Genomic DNA, 16,761 nt, shown 5'->3' with positions numbered 1-16,761 from the left:
GTGACAACACACCACAAAGAAATAGGGATTTGCTCTCAGTGCCTCCTAGGAATTTGCTTCCAGGCATTCCCAGGCTCTGGATCCTGCTGGTTGTGTCAATGCCCTGTGGCATGACATTGTGTCATTCCCCTGCCTGAGCCCTGTCAAACAGGGCACAGCTGAAGCTCAGCATCTCATTTGGACATAACATGAGGTGCTTTTGTTTTCACTTTCACCTCTTCCTAGATTCCCCATTGCCCCAAATCCCTGGGAAAGATGTGATCCTGAGCTTTTCAGTCATTGGAGCCAGCAGGGAAGGGAAGGGAAGCTGTGGCAGCCCTGCCACCATTTGCTGCATCTGCTCCTCCTTACATCACTTTCACCTTCACTCAAATTTGACACAGCACAAATCCAATCTAGAGAGCTTTACATGATTTCAGGGTACCAGGCAGGCAGGGTCCCATGGATGGACCAGACCCAGGTGGGTCATTTCATCCCAGCTAAAATATGGGCAGTCAGATGGAGAGTAAGAATAGTCACATAAGTGAAGATTTGGGGGAATTTTTGCTTTCTTTTACACAGATTTTTTAAGTGCCCCATCAGCTGAAGCAGCATTTAATAAGAAATAAATTATGGCTGGCCTGTCTTGGAAGTGTTCAAGAAAGGGTTGGGAGCAGCCTGGTCTAGTGGAAGGTGGTTGGAACAACATGATCTTGAAGGTCTTTTCGAAGCCAAACTATTCCATGATTCTCTGACCCCTTTAGAATCTCACTGTATCTTAAAATCATAAGGAGGGAGCTTGCAGTGGGCACAGAAATAAGGTTTAGTTTTGGGACATATTTCCCTCCTCACCCCACCTGTGGATCTCAGGCTCACTTCACCTGTGTCTCCTTGGAGGCTGGCTCTGATCATCACCATCCAGGTGTTGCAGCTTCATTTTCCCCAATTTTTCAGAGATTCCATAATTTCCATCTTCAGAAATGCATTTCCTCAGTGAAGGGTGAGGTAGTGACTGGACTGTCCAAAAAATCAAGTAAGAGGCTACTTGTTAAACAAAGCTGGTGTCTGGCAGTGAGGAGAGCTTCCAAATTCTGGGTTAATCCCCCCAAACTGGTGGCGTTTGCTCGGATCAAGGTAGGTGGTTCTCATTTGGTTGCAATTCCTGACTGGCTGGCAGCCTGCAGGTGGAGAGGAGCCAAGTTTTCTGTGGAGATGACAGTTTGCTAACAGATGTCTGATGTTTCCCAACACGGTCAGGATGGGAATCAGGAGCTACTTCAGCAGAGCTGAGCAGTTGGGTAATTGCAAACCTTTGCTCCTCACATTTTCTTGTTTATCTGCTGCCTGGGTAACACAATTATTTCATTATTTTTGTTGTTGTTCATAGTTTTAGGATGCAAAGCTTGAAATATCTCTCAGAGCAATCACCATCCTAGAAGGCAGTGGCTCATTTAAATTCTGGGAAACCTCCACGAGTGTGAGGAGCCACAGGATTTCCTCTCCCCTTGGGCACAGCATTGCCCAGATATTTTGGCTGTGGCTCCTGCACTGCCATTTCAAAGGACTGGGACAGTGGAAGATAGAATTTCCCAAGCCCCAGCTCTTCCAGAGGAGCTTTCAGGAGATTTCTGCCATTCAGATTCACAGGAAATCTGGGAGAAGAGCTTGGAGGCTCTGCAGGATGCTCCTGCCTAACTCAGAGCTGAACATCTCCCGTGCTGCTCTCTGAGGTCCCACTCTGCTGTCAGCTTCAGGAGTGGGCTGTGAGCTCTGCCAAGGGTGGGCTAGTCTCAGGAGGTGACAAAAACCTGCTTCAATAAGCAAAAATTTCCATTAGGAGCACACTAGGAGTTGATTCCTGGTGTCCCACCAGCTCCTCTGAAAAGCTCAGCCTTCATTTTAAAAACTCTTTATTAAAGAACAGACTGTTCATTGCTGTTGGATCACACATTTCCTGCATATTTTCTTTTTGTGCACTTCCGGCTAGAATTTTCCAGGCATTTTGACCTGGGATGAGCAGCACAATTACCAAAACATCCAGGGAAAGGCTCTTTCTTAATTACAGCTAATTCCACTGGAGACAAGCCCAGAAATTCCAGTGCAGGAAGTTCAGGCCTTGTGTCTGCAAAGCTCGAGTGTGTGCCTGTGATGCCACTTGTGCCTCCAAGGTGTCTTCCCAGCACTCCTCCCATCAATTAATTCAGGAATTTGAACTCTTCCAGAGTCAGAAAAGCATTTGATTATTTGGAAAGTCTCCAAGGACTGGCATAAGGCTGGGATTTACAATAAAACTGCCTTTCTGATTAAAGAGGAATGGTATGAGGTTGTGGCATCTCCAAAGTGGAGAAAAGCACCCTGCCCAAGCAGAGGTGGATCTGTCCCGCAAAGGGATGAGTTATTCCCACTTCATCCTGCAGAAGTGGGGTCAAACTATCCCTACTCTCATCCCAGCTGTGTTCTGTGGAGCTGCTTCCCTGAGCACATTGCCCACACATCCTGGGGGCTCTCCTCCCTGGGGCTGTGGCAGAGCTGTGTGCACACCATGCTGTGCCCTGTGCTCTGGGATGGCCCTGCTGGAGCAGGGAGGTGACACCACATGTGGTCCCTTCCAGCCTGAGCCAGCCTGTTAATACCCCAAACATTTCAGACTGTTGCAGATTCTTTATCCTGACCCAGAACTGAGCATTTTTCTACAGAAAAATATTAACGTATCAACTTCTCCATTCCTTAGTACTGCCCTCCCAGTGCCTCTTTACTTTGGGAGGTAAAATCAAACACCACAGATGTTTTTTACCATTGTTCTGTTGAGCAAGGAGCTCACGCTGCTCAACTTTGGGAGTTTCTGTCAGGGAGCAGCACGCTCAGCTTCAGGAATTTGGAAGGAATTCTAAACTTCATGATGAGGATCATACCCCTGGGTTCTGATTTAGCTTGGGAATATTTGCATTTTCCTCTTTTTTCTGAAGATGTTTATCCTCTGTCTTAGCAGGTTTGGAATGCATAACAACCTAATTTACAGGAATTTGGTGTTTAAGTGGACTTGGACTTTTGTAGCTGGGAATAAAACAGAATTCCAGTGAGACTGTTAGTGGGCATGGGAAGGGCTTATTTGCTTGATTTTACCTGTGTTTTGGTTTCACTGCATGTTTTTGGCATTTCTTTGAGGGTTTGGAGGCTTGTTGTACTGCATTTAGAAAAAAAAAATGCATCCAATTTGTCTCATCTGTTGTGCTGCACTTGTGTGTTCTCACTACATCCAAGGAGTGTGGCAGAGGGAATTAGCCAAGGGATTCTCAAAGCAATCCCAAGAATGCAGCAAGTATTTTTCTAAGCAAAATAATACAGTTTTTTTTGACATGTTCCAATGCAAATCCAGAATATTTCAGCTTCCTTATCCAGGAAGGTGTCCCTGCCCATGGCAGGGAGGTTGAAATCAGATGGTCTTGAAGGTCCCTTCCAACCCAAACCATGGTGTGACCCTGGCCCTGAAATTTTACATCTGTCTGTGTGTTGGCAGGAAATTTTCCACACTGGGATTTCATCTTCCTGGCAATCAGAAATCATTAAAAGTATTCAACTGCTCTGTCCATTCATCATGGAAATGAGAGGCGCTCACTGCTCTGTCAGCCCTGAAATGATGGCTCTGCTGTGCTTTGAAAGGGGACATTTAAATCCTTTTTAAGTGCCAGCTCAGCGTTCACCTCGTGATGAGCACGGAGGGATCAATGAGCAGCTGTGGCACACAAGGTTATCCCAAGTTCACAGCGGGCTCTGAGCTGATTGGCTTCCAAAGTCAGATGCATCAGGAGCAAGGTCACCAACAGGATCTGGTGACAGCATAAAAAATAAAGCAGAGCTGAAGTCATTTGTTGACAGCACCCCCTGGGAGAGAATTATGCTTTATTGCCTCAGATTTGGGGCTTTGTGATGTGACCTTTCACTTTGTTGGACTGCTATTTGTAGGTTTCCCTTTTCACTTAGAAAATGATGGAGTTTTGCTCTCTCTCCCCATTGGCATTGAGGTTTTAAATAGAGCAGAAGGGGTGGTCTGAAGGCAATCTGTTAATGAAATAATCAGTGTGGGAATGTCCCAAAGCTGGCCAGGTGGCCACAGGAGTGGGATGGTGGCTCATCTTCCCACTGCTGTTACCCTGCATGAGCAAAGCCTCCAGTGATTATGCCCTACTGTTAATTGCAAGCTGATCCAGCTAAAATGAAGCCCTGCACCTTCCAGGCCTCCCTCCATAATCCAGCCAACTTTTTTCCCATAAAGTCACCCACAGCCAAAGGTCGGACACACCCAGGGACTCTCCAGCAGACAAATGTCACATTTTATGGAGGGGGCGGATCCTGCTCATCCATTTCCCCTCAAGCCTTTCTAAAAATACCCTAAACCTTAACAAGGAGCTATTTTGGAGGAATTATGGTCATGGATAGGCATGGGAAGCTGATTCTGGCAGGCTTGCACGGGTTGGAGTTGCGTGTTCCTTGCTCGGGCACGTGGTGTTGTGGGGCAGCTGGCCATGGGATAAACAGAGAGCATCAGGATTTTGGGACCTCCTGGCTTGGGATGGCTGCTCTGAGTGGGTTTATAGGAGGAGAACAAGTGAAGATATCCTTATAGGAATGTTGAGCTGTGCCTGAAGTCATTCATTTCAGGCATTTGCAGCTTATCAGATCTGATTTCATAAAACCTGGCTGGGATTTCTCTCCAGGGACCTTTAGTGATCCTGCCACTTCCAATAAACATTTATAGAAACTGCTGCCAGCCTATGGATATGAGAAACTCCTAAGAGAGACTTCTATCTTGCAAAAATCCTTAAAGGCACCAAAATATTTACAAGCAAACCTCACCCAGGAGAAGATGGATAGAAAGTGCCCAGCCTTGGGAGCTGGATTGCGGTGCCAGGCGTTGGCTTTGCACCCTCAGTAGGGATGTTTGCTGTTCCCCCGTGGAAAACCTTTCCTTCTGGAACCATGCTGGGATTGGGAGCAGCAGAATGCTGAGCTAAAAGTGAATTTTGAGAGCTGAGATGGAAGTGCAGCAGGTAAAGGCTGGCCCAGGCTCCCACAGCTCAGGGGCGGCAGCGCGCACTGCTCAGGTTTGCACCTCTAAGAAATTTCCATTTTTTCGCCTCAAAACCTCCAGATACGAAGCCGAAGCTGCCTTCTTTGCCAACCTGAAACTGTCGGATTTCAACATCATCGACACCCTGGGAGTCGGAGGGTTCGGGAGAGTGGAGCTGGTAGGTGACCTCTTCTTCTTTGTGTGGCATCCTCATACAACTGCTGTGTTAAAGGCTTAATTTTCTTTGTTATTACACCCCAATAACCCTGAGAAAAATGATCTGCTGGCATTATCTAGTGAAGAAAGCTGACTTACATTTCCTGAGACATAAAAAATGTACCAATAAATGCTATGCAGTAGCCAAGGAGGATTTATGTCCTAGGCTGAGAGAGGAGCACACATCTCCTCTCTCTCTTAAGTGGTTTATGACATTGATTTATGGCCTTTTAAAAACAACCTGGAGAATTGGCTGAGTGCTGGGATTGGAAGAGCAACCTAAAATCTTATTTAACCAGATCCAGAGTAACACTAGAAAGCCTCTCCTACACATTTTTTATTCAGGTCTAGAGTGGTTGCACTTGCTTATCCTCAAAGTTAACATTCAGCACCTGACCCATGACAATACATCCCCGACAGGGCCTGGTTTTGTGCAGAACTGTAGAGAAAAGATAAAATCCGAGCCTGCTTGGAGCTTTGGAGTTCTGTGGTCTCCTTTAAAGCAGATCCAGAGCGAGAGGCGAGCTGTTTGCAGCACCAAGGCAACGCAAAACCTTGGAGTAGGAAGAGGGAGTTGGGTTACACCACGGAGGAGCTCTGGACACCGGACACTCCCGCAGTATGTTAGGAACTCCTGCAAGCCCGGGCACAAGGGGAACAGAGTTACTGTTGCCACCACAAAACCTCCACTCCATAACCCTGTGGGAGCTGAAGAATAGTAAAAGGGGAAAAATGAGGTGGTTTTGGTGGTTATTTGTGATGTAAAGAGGAAATTTGGTATTCAGAGCTCAGCTTGGTCTTCCCTGTGGTTTATTCCTGACTTTTCCTGGCTGGATGTGAAATCCTGTGGAGGAAAGAACATCTGGGGGAAAACTGGTCCCTTCCTGGGTTTTGGGGTTTAGTGTATGATTATTTTGTTTATGAGTATTAAATTTATGAGTATTTTGAAGGAGTCACCTGCTGAGGATGCTTTAGAGCAGGAAGCCGTGCTCAACCTCTCTTTTGAAGTCTCTCCCTCCTCTCGTGACAAAAGGGATTTGCTCCCTAAATTAACATCCAGCTTCTCCACCCTCTAGTGAGGGGACCCACCAGTCTGGGGCTTGGTTGGAGCCTTGTGAAGGTTTTGGGTTAATTTTTAAGGGGATTTGCCAACCTCAAGGTGTTCCTGGGGAGGTGCACGAGTTTGTCTCCATGAGGGGTTGCTGGTGGGACCCTCACCAGTGGCCATGGCCATGGCCATGACATGGACACCTTTAAAGTGACCAAAACTCCACCCTGGTGATGTGAGGCCCTGGCCCAGGTGAGAGGAAGAGCAGGAGGTGCTCTGTCCCTTCAAGGTGTCAGCTCGAGTAGAAATATTCCATTCTGAGCAGATGTTCACACCTCAGAAGCCTCCAAGAAGCCCTGGAACCACCTGAGGTGGGCAAAACATTCCCAGAGGTTTTCTTCTGGGGTGGGTGCCCCTCTCCTGAGCAGGAAAATGCTGGATAAGCTCATTTTTTGTAGCTCTGAACTGCACACAGATAAAATATACTTAAATGTGTAGCTCAACACACCAGATTTTGTTGGTTTTTCTTTACCACAGAAAGAAATTTTGTTATAAAGCAAAGAATATATTCCTTTTGTCAAAATTGAGCCTGGAATTGCTGCCTCATGCTTCCACCTCCTCCATTAAAAATATGGTTTATTGCTTCGGGCTAAAAATGTTAAATATATCGAAGGAATTGGCTCTTTTATTGCCTGAATGTGGAAATGAAACAATGTTCCTGGAAAATATTCACAGTTTTTGTGCTTTCCAGGAGTAAAATGGATCAAAAAAGTGAAGGATGTGGCAAGGAAAAGGGATTTTATAGCTTTGGGCACAAAGCCTCAGAACATCACCACTGGAGAGGGCAACTGGTGGTGGCTGGGGGCGCAGCTGGAATGTCTGGGGCTGGGATTGGCCAAGAAGGAATAACATTCCCATTGGATGTGGTTTTCCAGACACCTCTGGGAACACTGGTGCCTTGGAGAGGTCGCCCTTTCCATGTATCCGTGCACAAGGATATGGCTTTTAGGTCAGACAGCCTAAAATAGAAATTATTTTTGATTCCACGGATATTACACATGGAAATCCCCTTTTGTCTTGCTTTTCCAGGCAGTTTTGTTTTCTGTATCTCAGAAAAACATTCCAAAATTTTGGAATGAGTGGTTTTTGCTCAGGTTTTTGGTGGCTCCCTGGTGCCTCTTCCAACATCCTTATGGATGATCCTCTTCATTCCAAACTGGGCTATGCAATTGACTTTTATCTAGGTTTTTCTTGAGGGATAAACCATCCAGGGTTGGAGAAACCACAGCAAATGGCAGGAGCAGGCTTTTTGGGATGCATCCACTCCTTTTTACACCTCAGCCTCCTAGGTTTATGTCAGCTGAGCATCTTCTGGGGTGGGATCCAGGCTTAACGTTAGGAAAACAGGAATTTCAAGTGCCACTGGCACAGGGAATGTCACCTCATGTGACAGGGATGGAGGACAGCTGTCCGCAGCCCTCAGAAATCATCTCTGCTCTCACCTTTATTGCTCTTGGCTTTGTTCTTTAATTTCCTTTTCACTCAAGTCCTCTGCTCCTGAGCATCTGCTCCAGGTCAGTTCTTCTGGGTTTAAATCAAGATTATTTTGACAGCTCTGAAATAAATACATTGGAGTAGCTGAATGTCCAGGATTGGAGTTATTTTTCCATGGAACTGGTGCCTATAGGTGATAGGTAAGCACAGAGAGACTAAAAATCATATCCTTACCTTCTGCACTCCTTCTGGCTTCCTGGTGGCTCCAAAAAGTAAAATTCCTTTGCAGTATGGGGATTTCTAAAGACACAAAGAAAAACATGCACATAAAATGTTGCAGCCATGTTTTATGGGCTCTGTACAAAGTGGACACAATGGAATTTTTCATCTTTATTTGTGTTTTAAGAGAAATCTGGCCCCAGCTTCTGAAGTGCAATTAAATCTCTTCCAGCCTCCAGCCTGTGTTGTAAACAAAGCCGTTAGTGAATTAATTAGATAACGAGGAAAAACCCGGTGCAATTGTCTTCTGATAGGCTGACAGATGCAGAATCCAGATATTTATTGGTGGAAATTTCCAACTGTATCCAATTCCCAAGCCAGCTGCTTTTCCTAGGTAATGTAAAGTTTTTTATTGGAAAGATCATTTTTCTCTTGAAAATCTCCTGATTTCTGGGCTTAATTGTCTGGAATTGCCTCAAGCTGTGCCAGGGGAGGCTCAGCTTGGACAGCAGCAGGAATTTCTGCATGGAAAGGGTGCTCAGGCCTTGGCAGGGGCTGCCCAGGGAGCTTTGCAGTGCCCATCACTGGAGGTGTGCCAGGAAGGGCTGGAGGTGGCACTCAGTGCTCTGGGCTGGGGACAAGGTGGGCACTGGGCACAGCTTACCTGGGAGGGATTTTCCAGCTTCAGTTATCCCAGGTTTCTGTGAGTTTTTTAGCTTTTGAAAGAATGGATCTTTTAGTTGCTATGAAGGAGGGGAAGATTTGGGGATTTCAGTGAGGAATTTGAGATCAGGTGCCCAAGAAAATCCCAAACTCATCTGACATCGTCACTCTTTCCGAGCTCAGCAAAATCCTGGGGATGATCTGATCATTTTTCTGTCCCTTCCCAACATTTGCAGCGTATTCCTTTCTCCAGCATGTGCAAGATGGTTACTTTTATCACACCACTGCCATGTTTTCATTTCCCCTGGTTTTTGAATTCCTGTTGAAACTAAACGCATCCTTTGTAGAAGGAAACACATCCTAGGGCTTGTCTGTTCCTGGAAAGGGTCTTTGCAAAGTTTGGAAAGATGGGATATGTTGGGAGTCCATAAAATCTGGGCAGAGGCTGGATCAGGATATGAGCTGAGCCAGAGATTTCAGCTTTGGCTGGAGGCAGGAATTAAACATAAAAATAGGTTTTTTATTTCAGACAAATCCAAACTGGGAAGCAGAGCAGGATCATATGTGGGATTGTTGGAGTTTAGCTCTATTTGATATTTCTAAGACCCCACAGCACTGAGTTTTTCCATTTCCCATGTATTTTAGCCATAGAATCCTTCTTCCTCTATTTACTTTTCTTTGGAATGATTTTATACATTAAACCCTTGACCACAGCACTGAGTTTTTCCATTTCCCATGTATTTTAGCCATAGAATCCTTCTTCCTCTACTTTTCTTTGGAATGATTTTATGCATGAAACTCTTGATATTCCTCACTGCTTTTTAGCCTTTTGCTTCCAGACATTTCTGCAAAAATCATTTTTACCTCTGGGCTTTATAGGGAGACAGAATTTTTAATATGTTTTAAGATCTTTGCCCTTTACTCATAAAAAACTTGGCTGTATTTGTTGTCAAGCAACAAAAATCAGTTTTCAGTTCAGGGATCAGGATGTGGAGTTAAAGGGGTTTAGCACAGTTGAGTATTTGATTAAAATTTGTTAAATTTGCTTTTTTGAGTGTCTTCTTAGTATATAATTTTGCAAATTATTTTTGGAGTCTCATAGTGCTCCAGTTTGGATAGGAAATTTAGGGCTTTCCCAACTAGTGGAATCTGGATTGCTAAAAAAAAAAATAAAAATTAAGTCACTGTCATGGACAGTTTCTACCCTGCTGCCCACTTGGAATTAATTTTGAAGGATTCATCCTTCAAAATTCAGCCTACTATGTGTCTTTTAGACTTCACTTTTACTCCATTATTTTTCTTCCCATCTTCTCCTAAAATCCCAGGATGGTTTGGGTTGGAATGGACCTTAAAGCTCCAAAATTCCACCCCTGCCATGGGCAGGGACACCTTCCACTGTCCCAGGCTTCTCCAAGCCCTGTCGAGCCTGGCCCTGGACATTTTCAGGGATCCAGGGGCAGCCACAGCCACCCTGAACCATGTCTTAGGTAGGGTTTATTTAAGTCTTGACTTATTTTCCAGCCTAACCCAGCACAGCGTGTTCTGTAGCCAATCCTAAATTAATGTTGGGGTTGAGGCAGGGAGAGGGAATCTAATTTGGATATGCAAATTATCATTTCTCGCTAAACTTAGGCGTGGAGAGAGGCTGGATCTGCCCTTGGGGAAATGTGGAAAAGCCTCTAAAAATCCTTATGGATCATTTGGGCTGGAAAATCCCTGCCAGCCCATGGAGTCCCAGCTGTGCCCAGTGCCCACCTTGTCCCCAGCCCAGAGCACTGAGTGCCACCTCCAGCCCTTCCTGGCACACCTCCAGGGATGGGCACTGCAAAGCTCCCTGGGCAGCCCCTGCCAAGGCCTGAGCACCCTTTCCATGCAGAAATTCCTGCTGCTGTCCAAGCTGCTCAGCCTCCCCTGGCCCAGCCTGAGGCCCTTTCCCCTTCTCCTGTCCCTGTTCCCTGGGAGCAGACCCTGACCACTCCTCTGGCTGATTATGGGGAATTCTCTTCCGTTCTGGGAGAAGAGGAGCCTCTTCAGTAGGAAAAGCAGGCTGTCCCCTCTTGCTGGGACAGGAGCAGTCACTCTGTGTGTGCAGCAGGGCAGCTGTCAGGATTAGGAAAGCTCAGCTTGCAAACGCTGCTCTCAGCAACAGCTGCTGCTATTTTTGTTAGTTCCACCAGATCAAGCTGGGAAAGAGGGAAAATGCAGGACCTTGGGAATGGCCAGCAAGCAGGAGCACTTGGAATTCAGCTCCTAAAGTGCTGCTGTTGAGTCAGTTCTTTTTTAATGTCATGGGGAAATAGCCATATTTTTCAGTAAAGCATGGATTTCTGGCTCCTTCTATTGGAAGAATTCCACAGGAAGCAAAACTCCCTTGGAAAAACATCTTTGTTGTTGTGGAAGTTCAGAAGGACACAGAGGGAAACTGTGGTGAGTGGGGAACTCAAAGCCCATCCAGTGCCACACCTGCCATGGGCAGGGACACCTTCCACTGTCCAAGGCTGCTCCAAATGCCCAGCCTGGCCTTGGGCACTGCCAGGGATCCAGGGGCAGCCACAGCTGCTCTGGGCACCCTGTGTCAGGGCCTGCCCACCCTGCCAGGGAACAATCCCTTCCCAATATCCCATCCATCCCTGCCCTCTGGCAGTGGGAAACCATTCCCTGTGTCCTGTCCCTCCATCCCTTGGAAATATCCTGGAATGTTCAGTCACAGAAATAAATCCTTCTCTGGGGGCTTGTTCTGCATCCTGGTAAATATTTATGAAAGTTTCCACTTTCCCAAGGTCAGCTGGGATTGCATCAGCACGGGAATTGCTGGAGTTGCAGACTGTATATCACACACATAGGGATGATTTATAGGGAATACAGGCAGGGAAGGAGGAAGGATAAGAAACACATAACTCTTTTTTTCCTCTTTTCCATTGAGCTCTGGGTTTCATCTTCTCAATACCTGTTTTCCCAGCCAGCCTGAGAATGCACCAAGGTGTAAAACCATATTTATTTCTGTGACAGTGTTAAACACCAGACAAAAATCAGGCCTGGTGTTCTCTGTATGTCCTGGGAACTGCAGAAGTTCCATAAAGCAAAGGAAGGATTTTGGAGTGGTTCCAACAGGAGGATCCAGCTGTGATCCTATGAAACAAGGATATGGAAAAGCCAGAGAGGCTGCATCTCTCCTTTTTGCTCATAAAATTCCAGAGTGGTGGAAGGGACCTTGAAGTCCATCCCATTTCACCATTCCTTCTGGTGTTTATATGGGGATCCATGAGGATACTCTCTGTCCTGATATTTCCATGGGGATCCCCTCCCTCTTGGTGTTTCCCTGAGGATCCCATCCCTCCTGGTGTTTCCCTGATCCCTGAACTATGCCAGAGCAAAGCAGGTGGACAAGAAACTGTTCAAGTTCAGGGTGTGTGGCCTAGGAAAAGCCTGGGGGGGAAGTTTGGATGACATTCCCAGGAACATGGTGGGATTATTGATGTGTCTGAGGGCCGGGAGATGGAGTGAATTATCCTTGAGGGGCTCTTCCAGCTCAGCACATTCCATGGTTCTGCAAAGGTGCTGTGTCTCCTATGCACCCACATTCCTGTCAGCAAAACAATACAAAACCAGTCCTGGCATTAAATTAATTCTGATTGTGTGAGTGTTGCCTCCTAACCCTAAAGGCAGGCTGGGTTTCTGACGGGGTTCAGTGACAGCCAAGCTGCTTCCCTCTGGCAGAAGCCAAATTCCTGCAAGGACACCCAAACAGAAGTTGCCAGATGGCACCTTGTGCTCGACAGGGGGGAAAGCACCTCACTGGAATATTGTTGTGAGCAGCTGCCAGGGGAATTTAGCAGACTTGGAGGCCTGGGAGGTCAACAACGGGGTTTCTTTGAGAGGGTTGGCCAGGATGGGAAGGGTGGCTGCCTACCAGCTGGCTTTGGGATAGGGACCTGCCCCTCGGGGTGGCTCAGGGTTCAGAAGTTGCCAGGGTTACCCCGAGAGCAAGCAAACAACTCCTGACAGCCTCAGCTTGGGGGACTGGGCTAAAAATAGGGGGTAGAGTCTTAAGGTGAAAAGCCAAGCCATGAGCAGGGAGTGCTGCTGGGAAGCCAGGTCTGCTCATCCTCCGCAGGCATCCCAGTTCTGCAATTCCCAGCCAGAGCTGCTGGGAAGCCGGGTCTGCTTATCCTCTGCAGGCATCCCAGCTCTGCAATTCCCATCAGAGCCAGCACAGGTGGGGTGACCTGGTGGAAAGCGGCTGGGGAAGCCAGATGTTAACTGGCAACATCTCCTGACCCCAGAGCAACACCCACATTTGGCTTTTCCCTAAAAATCATGGCGTTTAGAAACAGCTTTTTTAGCAATGAGGCATACAGTCAGCAACCTGGATGATGACTGGAGATGTGGGAGGAACTCCTGGAAGGCAGGCAGGTGGGATTGCTGGCAGGGAGGTGGGACTCCAGCCGGGCTGTGGCCTGTGTGTGACCCTGGCATGTCCTGCCGTGTCCAGGTGCAGCTGAAGAGCGAGGAGGCCAAGACGTTTGCCATGAAGATCCTGAAGAAGCGGCACATCGTGGACACGCGGCAGCAGGAGCACATCCGCTCCGAGAAGCAGATCATGCAGAGCGCCCACTCCGACTTCATCGTCAGGTACCTCCCCCTGCCCCAGGCCCTCAGCGTGCCAGGGATCCCCACAGGGATCAGCCGTGGCAGGGAAAAGCCTTCAGCTCCCTCCTGTGAGGGAATGGAGGTGTGGAGCACGAGGAAGGTGCTGGGCAGAGCTCGCTGGTGCTGCCAGATGATCCACGTGGAATCCCAGGGTGGTTTGGGTGGGAAGGGACCTTAAAGCTCATCCACTCTCACCCCTGCCATGGGCAGGGACACCTTCCACTGTCCCAGGCTGCTCCAAGTTCCATTGTCCAACACTGGACACTGCCAGGGATCCAGGGGCAGCCACAGCTGCTCTGGGCACCCTGTGCCAGGGCCTGCCCACCCTCCCAGGGAACAATTCCTTCCCAATATCCCATCCATCCCAGTGGGAAGCCATTCCCTGTGTCCTTTGACCCAACTCCCTCTCCAGCTCTCTTGGAGCTCCTTTAGGCACTCGAGTTACCGTCAAGAATTTATATATACATATATAAATATAGATATGTATTTATCATGACTTGGCTTTGCCCCTGCTCAAGGTTACTTTTCCTTTTCCTTCCCAATTTCTGAGTTTTCCTTCCCACTAAGGGAAGCTGGAATTCAAGGCTTTATCCTTTGAAATGACACAGTGCCATGATAATGAGCAGCTGTGTCCAGCATTTCTCTTTAGGGAATATTTGACGACTCGAGTTCAGCATCCCTGGACTTCTCACGGGCAAACACATTAAAACCATGTCCCTGCCCCAAACCTAATCACATCTTCAGGGAATAAAAGGGGTACTAGGCATTTTTGGTTGTTTCTACCCTAATAACACCATTCAGTCTCAAGCAGTACCAAGGGAAATATAGGCTGGATATCAGGAAAAAGTTTTTTACAGAAAGGGTGATAAAGCTGTGGAATGGCTGCCCAGGGAGGTGGTGCAGTCACCATCCCTGGATGTGTTTAAAACAGACTGGATGTGGCACTGGGTGCCAGGGTTTAGTTGAGGTGTTGGGGCTGGGTTGGACTCGATGATCTTTAAGGTCTCTTCCAACCCAGCCCAGTCACTTTGTGAATTCTGTGAATTCCCTGGCTTTTCAAAGACTGTGAGGACAGAGAGGGAGTTCTTTCAATGCTGTAGGTCAGGATGGAGCAGTGGGTGCTGAGGATCCCTGGAGCCACCTTGAAGAGCATCCAAGCCAAAGGGGCCTCATCCCACTCTCAGAGATACTGGAAAACTTCTCTGCCTTAGGAGATCAGCCCTGCTCCCAGAAATTGCTCAGGAGATGCAAACAAACCCAGGGTGAAACCAAACCCCTGGGATGAACCCAAAGGGAAGCACGTGGCCAGGCTGGGGCACTCAGGGGGGTGTTTCCTTCCCAGGCTCATCCCTGGGATTCCCTGGAGCCCATGGCTTCTCCTGTGATTCATGGGTGACAACTGGAGCCCGACACTGCCCAGCTGCCATTCCCTTCAGGATGTGCTCTTGGATCCAGAAGCATTCCTTCTAACCCAGGCCAGAGCCAAATATTCCCTGTGGGAGGTTCCAGCCTCTGGATTTTTGGAAGGCTGAGCTGTTTTGGGATGAGAGGGGAAGTGCAGGGCCAGCCAAGCCACCATTCCCAAAAATACCCACTCCTAAATAGAACCTGAGCCTCCAAACATTTCTTAATGGAGCCAGTGATATTCATGGCTGATAAATTAAATTCCCACTCTTCATCCTTCAGCAGGGAAGCAGAACAAGGATGTTTTACCTGTGCATCTTCTCCTTCCATATCCTGCAGTGCTTCCCACCTTTTGCAATAACAACTATCCCTGAATTATATTTAATATTTAATATCCCATGGAACCCCTGCTCTGGGAAGATTTCCGAATCACAAAGTCCAACCTTTTGCTATTGCTAGAAAATGTTTGATTTATCAAACTTCTCCTCTTGCCCATCTGCAGGGATTTGAAGTTTTCCTGTAGTATCTATCCTAAAATTATTCAACTTTATTCAATAACTTGTTTATTCCATTTCTTGGACCAGCTGGGATAATTTTTTGAGGGGGTGGGATCAGCAGAAATTTGAATATTTCAGTAGATTAATTCAGTTTTGAGCTGATAGGTAAAAGGTGGGTTTAAAATTATCTCAGAGCAAGGACACAACCTCTGGGATATTAGAATGGGAAAGACAAAACTCCTGAAAAACTTGATTGTTTTCTTAATTAATTTTGTTTGTTAAAAAGTCTTTGAAGAGTAACTGGGTTTGGTTATTAAAATGAATTAAACCAGGCAAAAGAAGGAGAGGCCAAGTAGGAATAAATAAAATTGACTTCTACATAAACTAAAGCTCCAAAAGAACAAAATGCTCTGGGTTGGATCAGGGGACAAACAAGTGCAAATATTTCAAGGAATAAAGAAATAAATAAAGAACTTACTAAAATATTGTGTCATTTAAACTTAGGAAGTAATGTCCTTTCATGTGTCTAAACTTTATGCTTCCATGATAGCTGATAAATAAAATTTGATTTTTTTTTTAATCTGTGCATTTTAGGTCAGATTTAATGCCCATAAAATTTTCAGCAGGGCTGCCTTAATTAAGGAAAGTATTTCAGTACTTGGTAATTTGTATTACCAAGCAATTAAAACTATGAAATTACATTTTGGATTCTTGAAGTCTTCTGTAAACTTTAATGGTGATTAAATGTGTATTAAGATAAATGATATTTTGTCCCAGTGGCAAGAAATAAGTGAGGGTATTTTTGATAAAACCACCAATTTTAGCATTATTTAACGGTCAGTTATAACTGACCATTGGTTTTATATAAATAGAAATGGATGTCTTCCAAAGGAACCAAATTCTGCAGTGTTTTCCTGCTGATCTATCCCACAGCTCTGTCAAAATAATAACTGGGGTGAGCAGGGAAGAGCTGGAATCTACAAAATCCACCTGGTTTCATTTCCATTGTGTGACGGAAGCTCTTGAATTTTAAACTCCTGGAATTTTTAACTCCTGAAAACTGCCAGGAATGCAGGAATTGCACCAGGAGTTGCCCTCAACATTCCTTTCTGATGTAGAAATCGTTAAAATTATTATCCAAAAATTACAAACTAATTTCAAAAAGTAATTACTTAATTAATTACAAAAAAATTTACAAAAATTAAAATTACTATCCAGACTATCTGCAAGGAAGCCTTCCGTGTATCCACACCGTGCTGGAAGCCTGGGTGGATAAAGCCAAACATGGAACAGGAAGTACAAAGGCAGCTGAACATTAAAATAAAGTAAAAAAAAAAAAAGAATCTCTGTGTTTTTTCACCATACTAATTTAATATTATTAAACACATCTATAAATTCAATTAATTTAATATTATTAGAAAATCCTGTTGAGCACAGAGCAGGGATTTAAGAGCACAGTTCAGAACTCGGGGATGGGTTCACAAAGCCTGGCTCATCCTTTGAGGCAGTTTTTCCTCTACATT

General features: G+C 46.1%; 1 protein-coding gene across 3 annotated transcripts in view; it reads left to right on the top strand.

Moving 5' to 3' along the window:
* Nucleotides 1-16,761, top strand: part of PRKG1 (protein kinase cGMP-dependent 1) — a 191,136-nt gene that overhangs the window by 163,611 nt on the left and 10,764 nt on the right. For 2 of the 3 annotated variants that reach the window (XM_039719675.1, XM_039719676.1), the window contains 2 exons: nt 5,129-5,225; nt 13,180-13,319. In XM_039719675.1, coding sequence (XP_039575609.1) covers nt 5,129-5,225; nt 13,180-13,319 — 237 coding nt within the window. Of the gene's footprint in view, nt 1-4,544; nt 5,028-5,128; nt 5,226-13,179; nt 13,320-16,761 lie in introns of those variants that run through there. The other variant, XM_039719678.1, reaches the window with a different exon arrangement.

The sequence above is a fragment of the Passer montanus genome, unplaced genomic scaffold (genome assembly GCF_014805655.1).
Source record: "Passer montanus isolate IOZ18808 unplaced genomic scaffold, ASM1480565v1 scaffold42, whole genome shotgun sequence".
In the NCBI taxonomy this organism is placed as follows: domain Eukaryota; kingdom Metazoa; phylum Chordata; class Aves; order Passeriformes; family Passeridae; genus Passer; species Passer montanus.
This window is presented reverse-complemented; position numbering and strand designations above follow the sequence as displayed.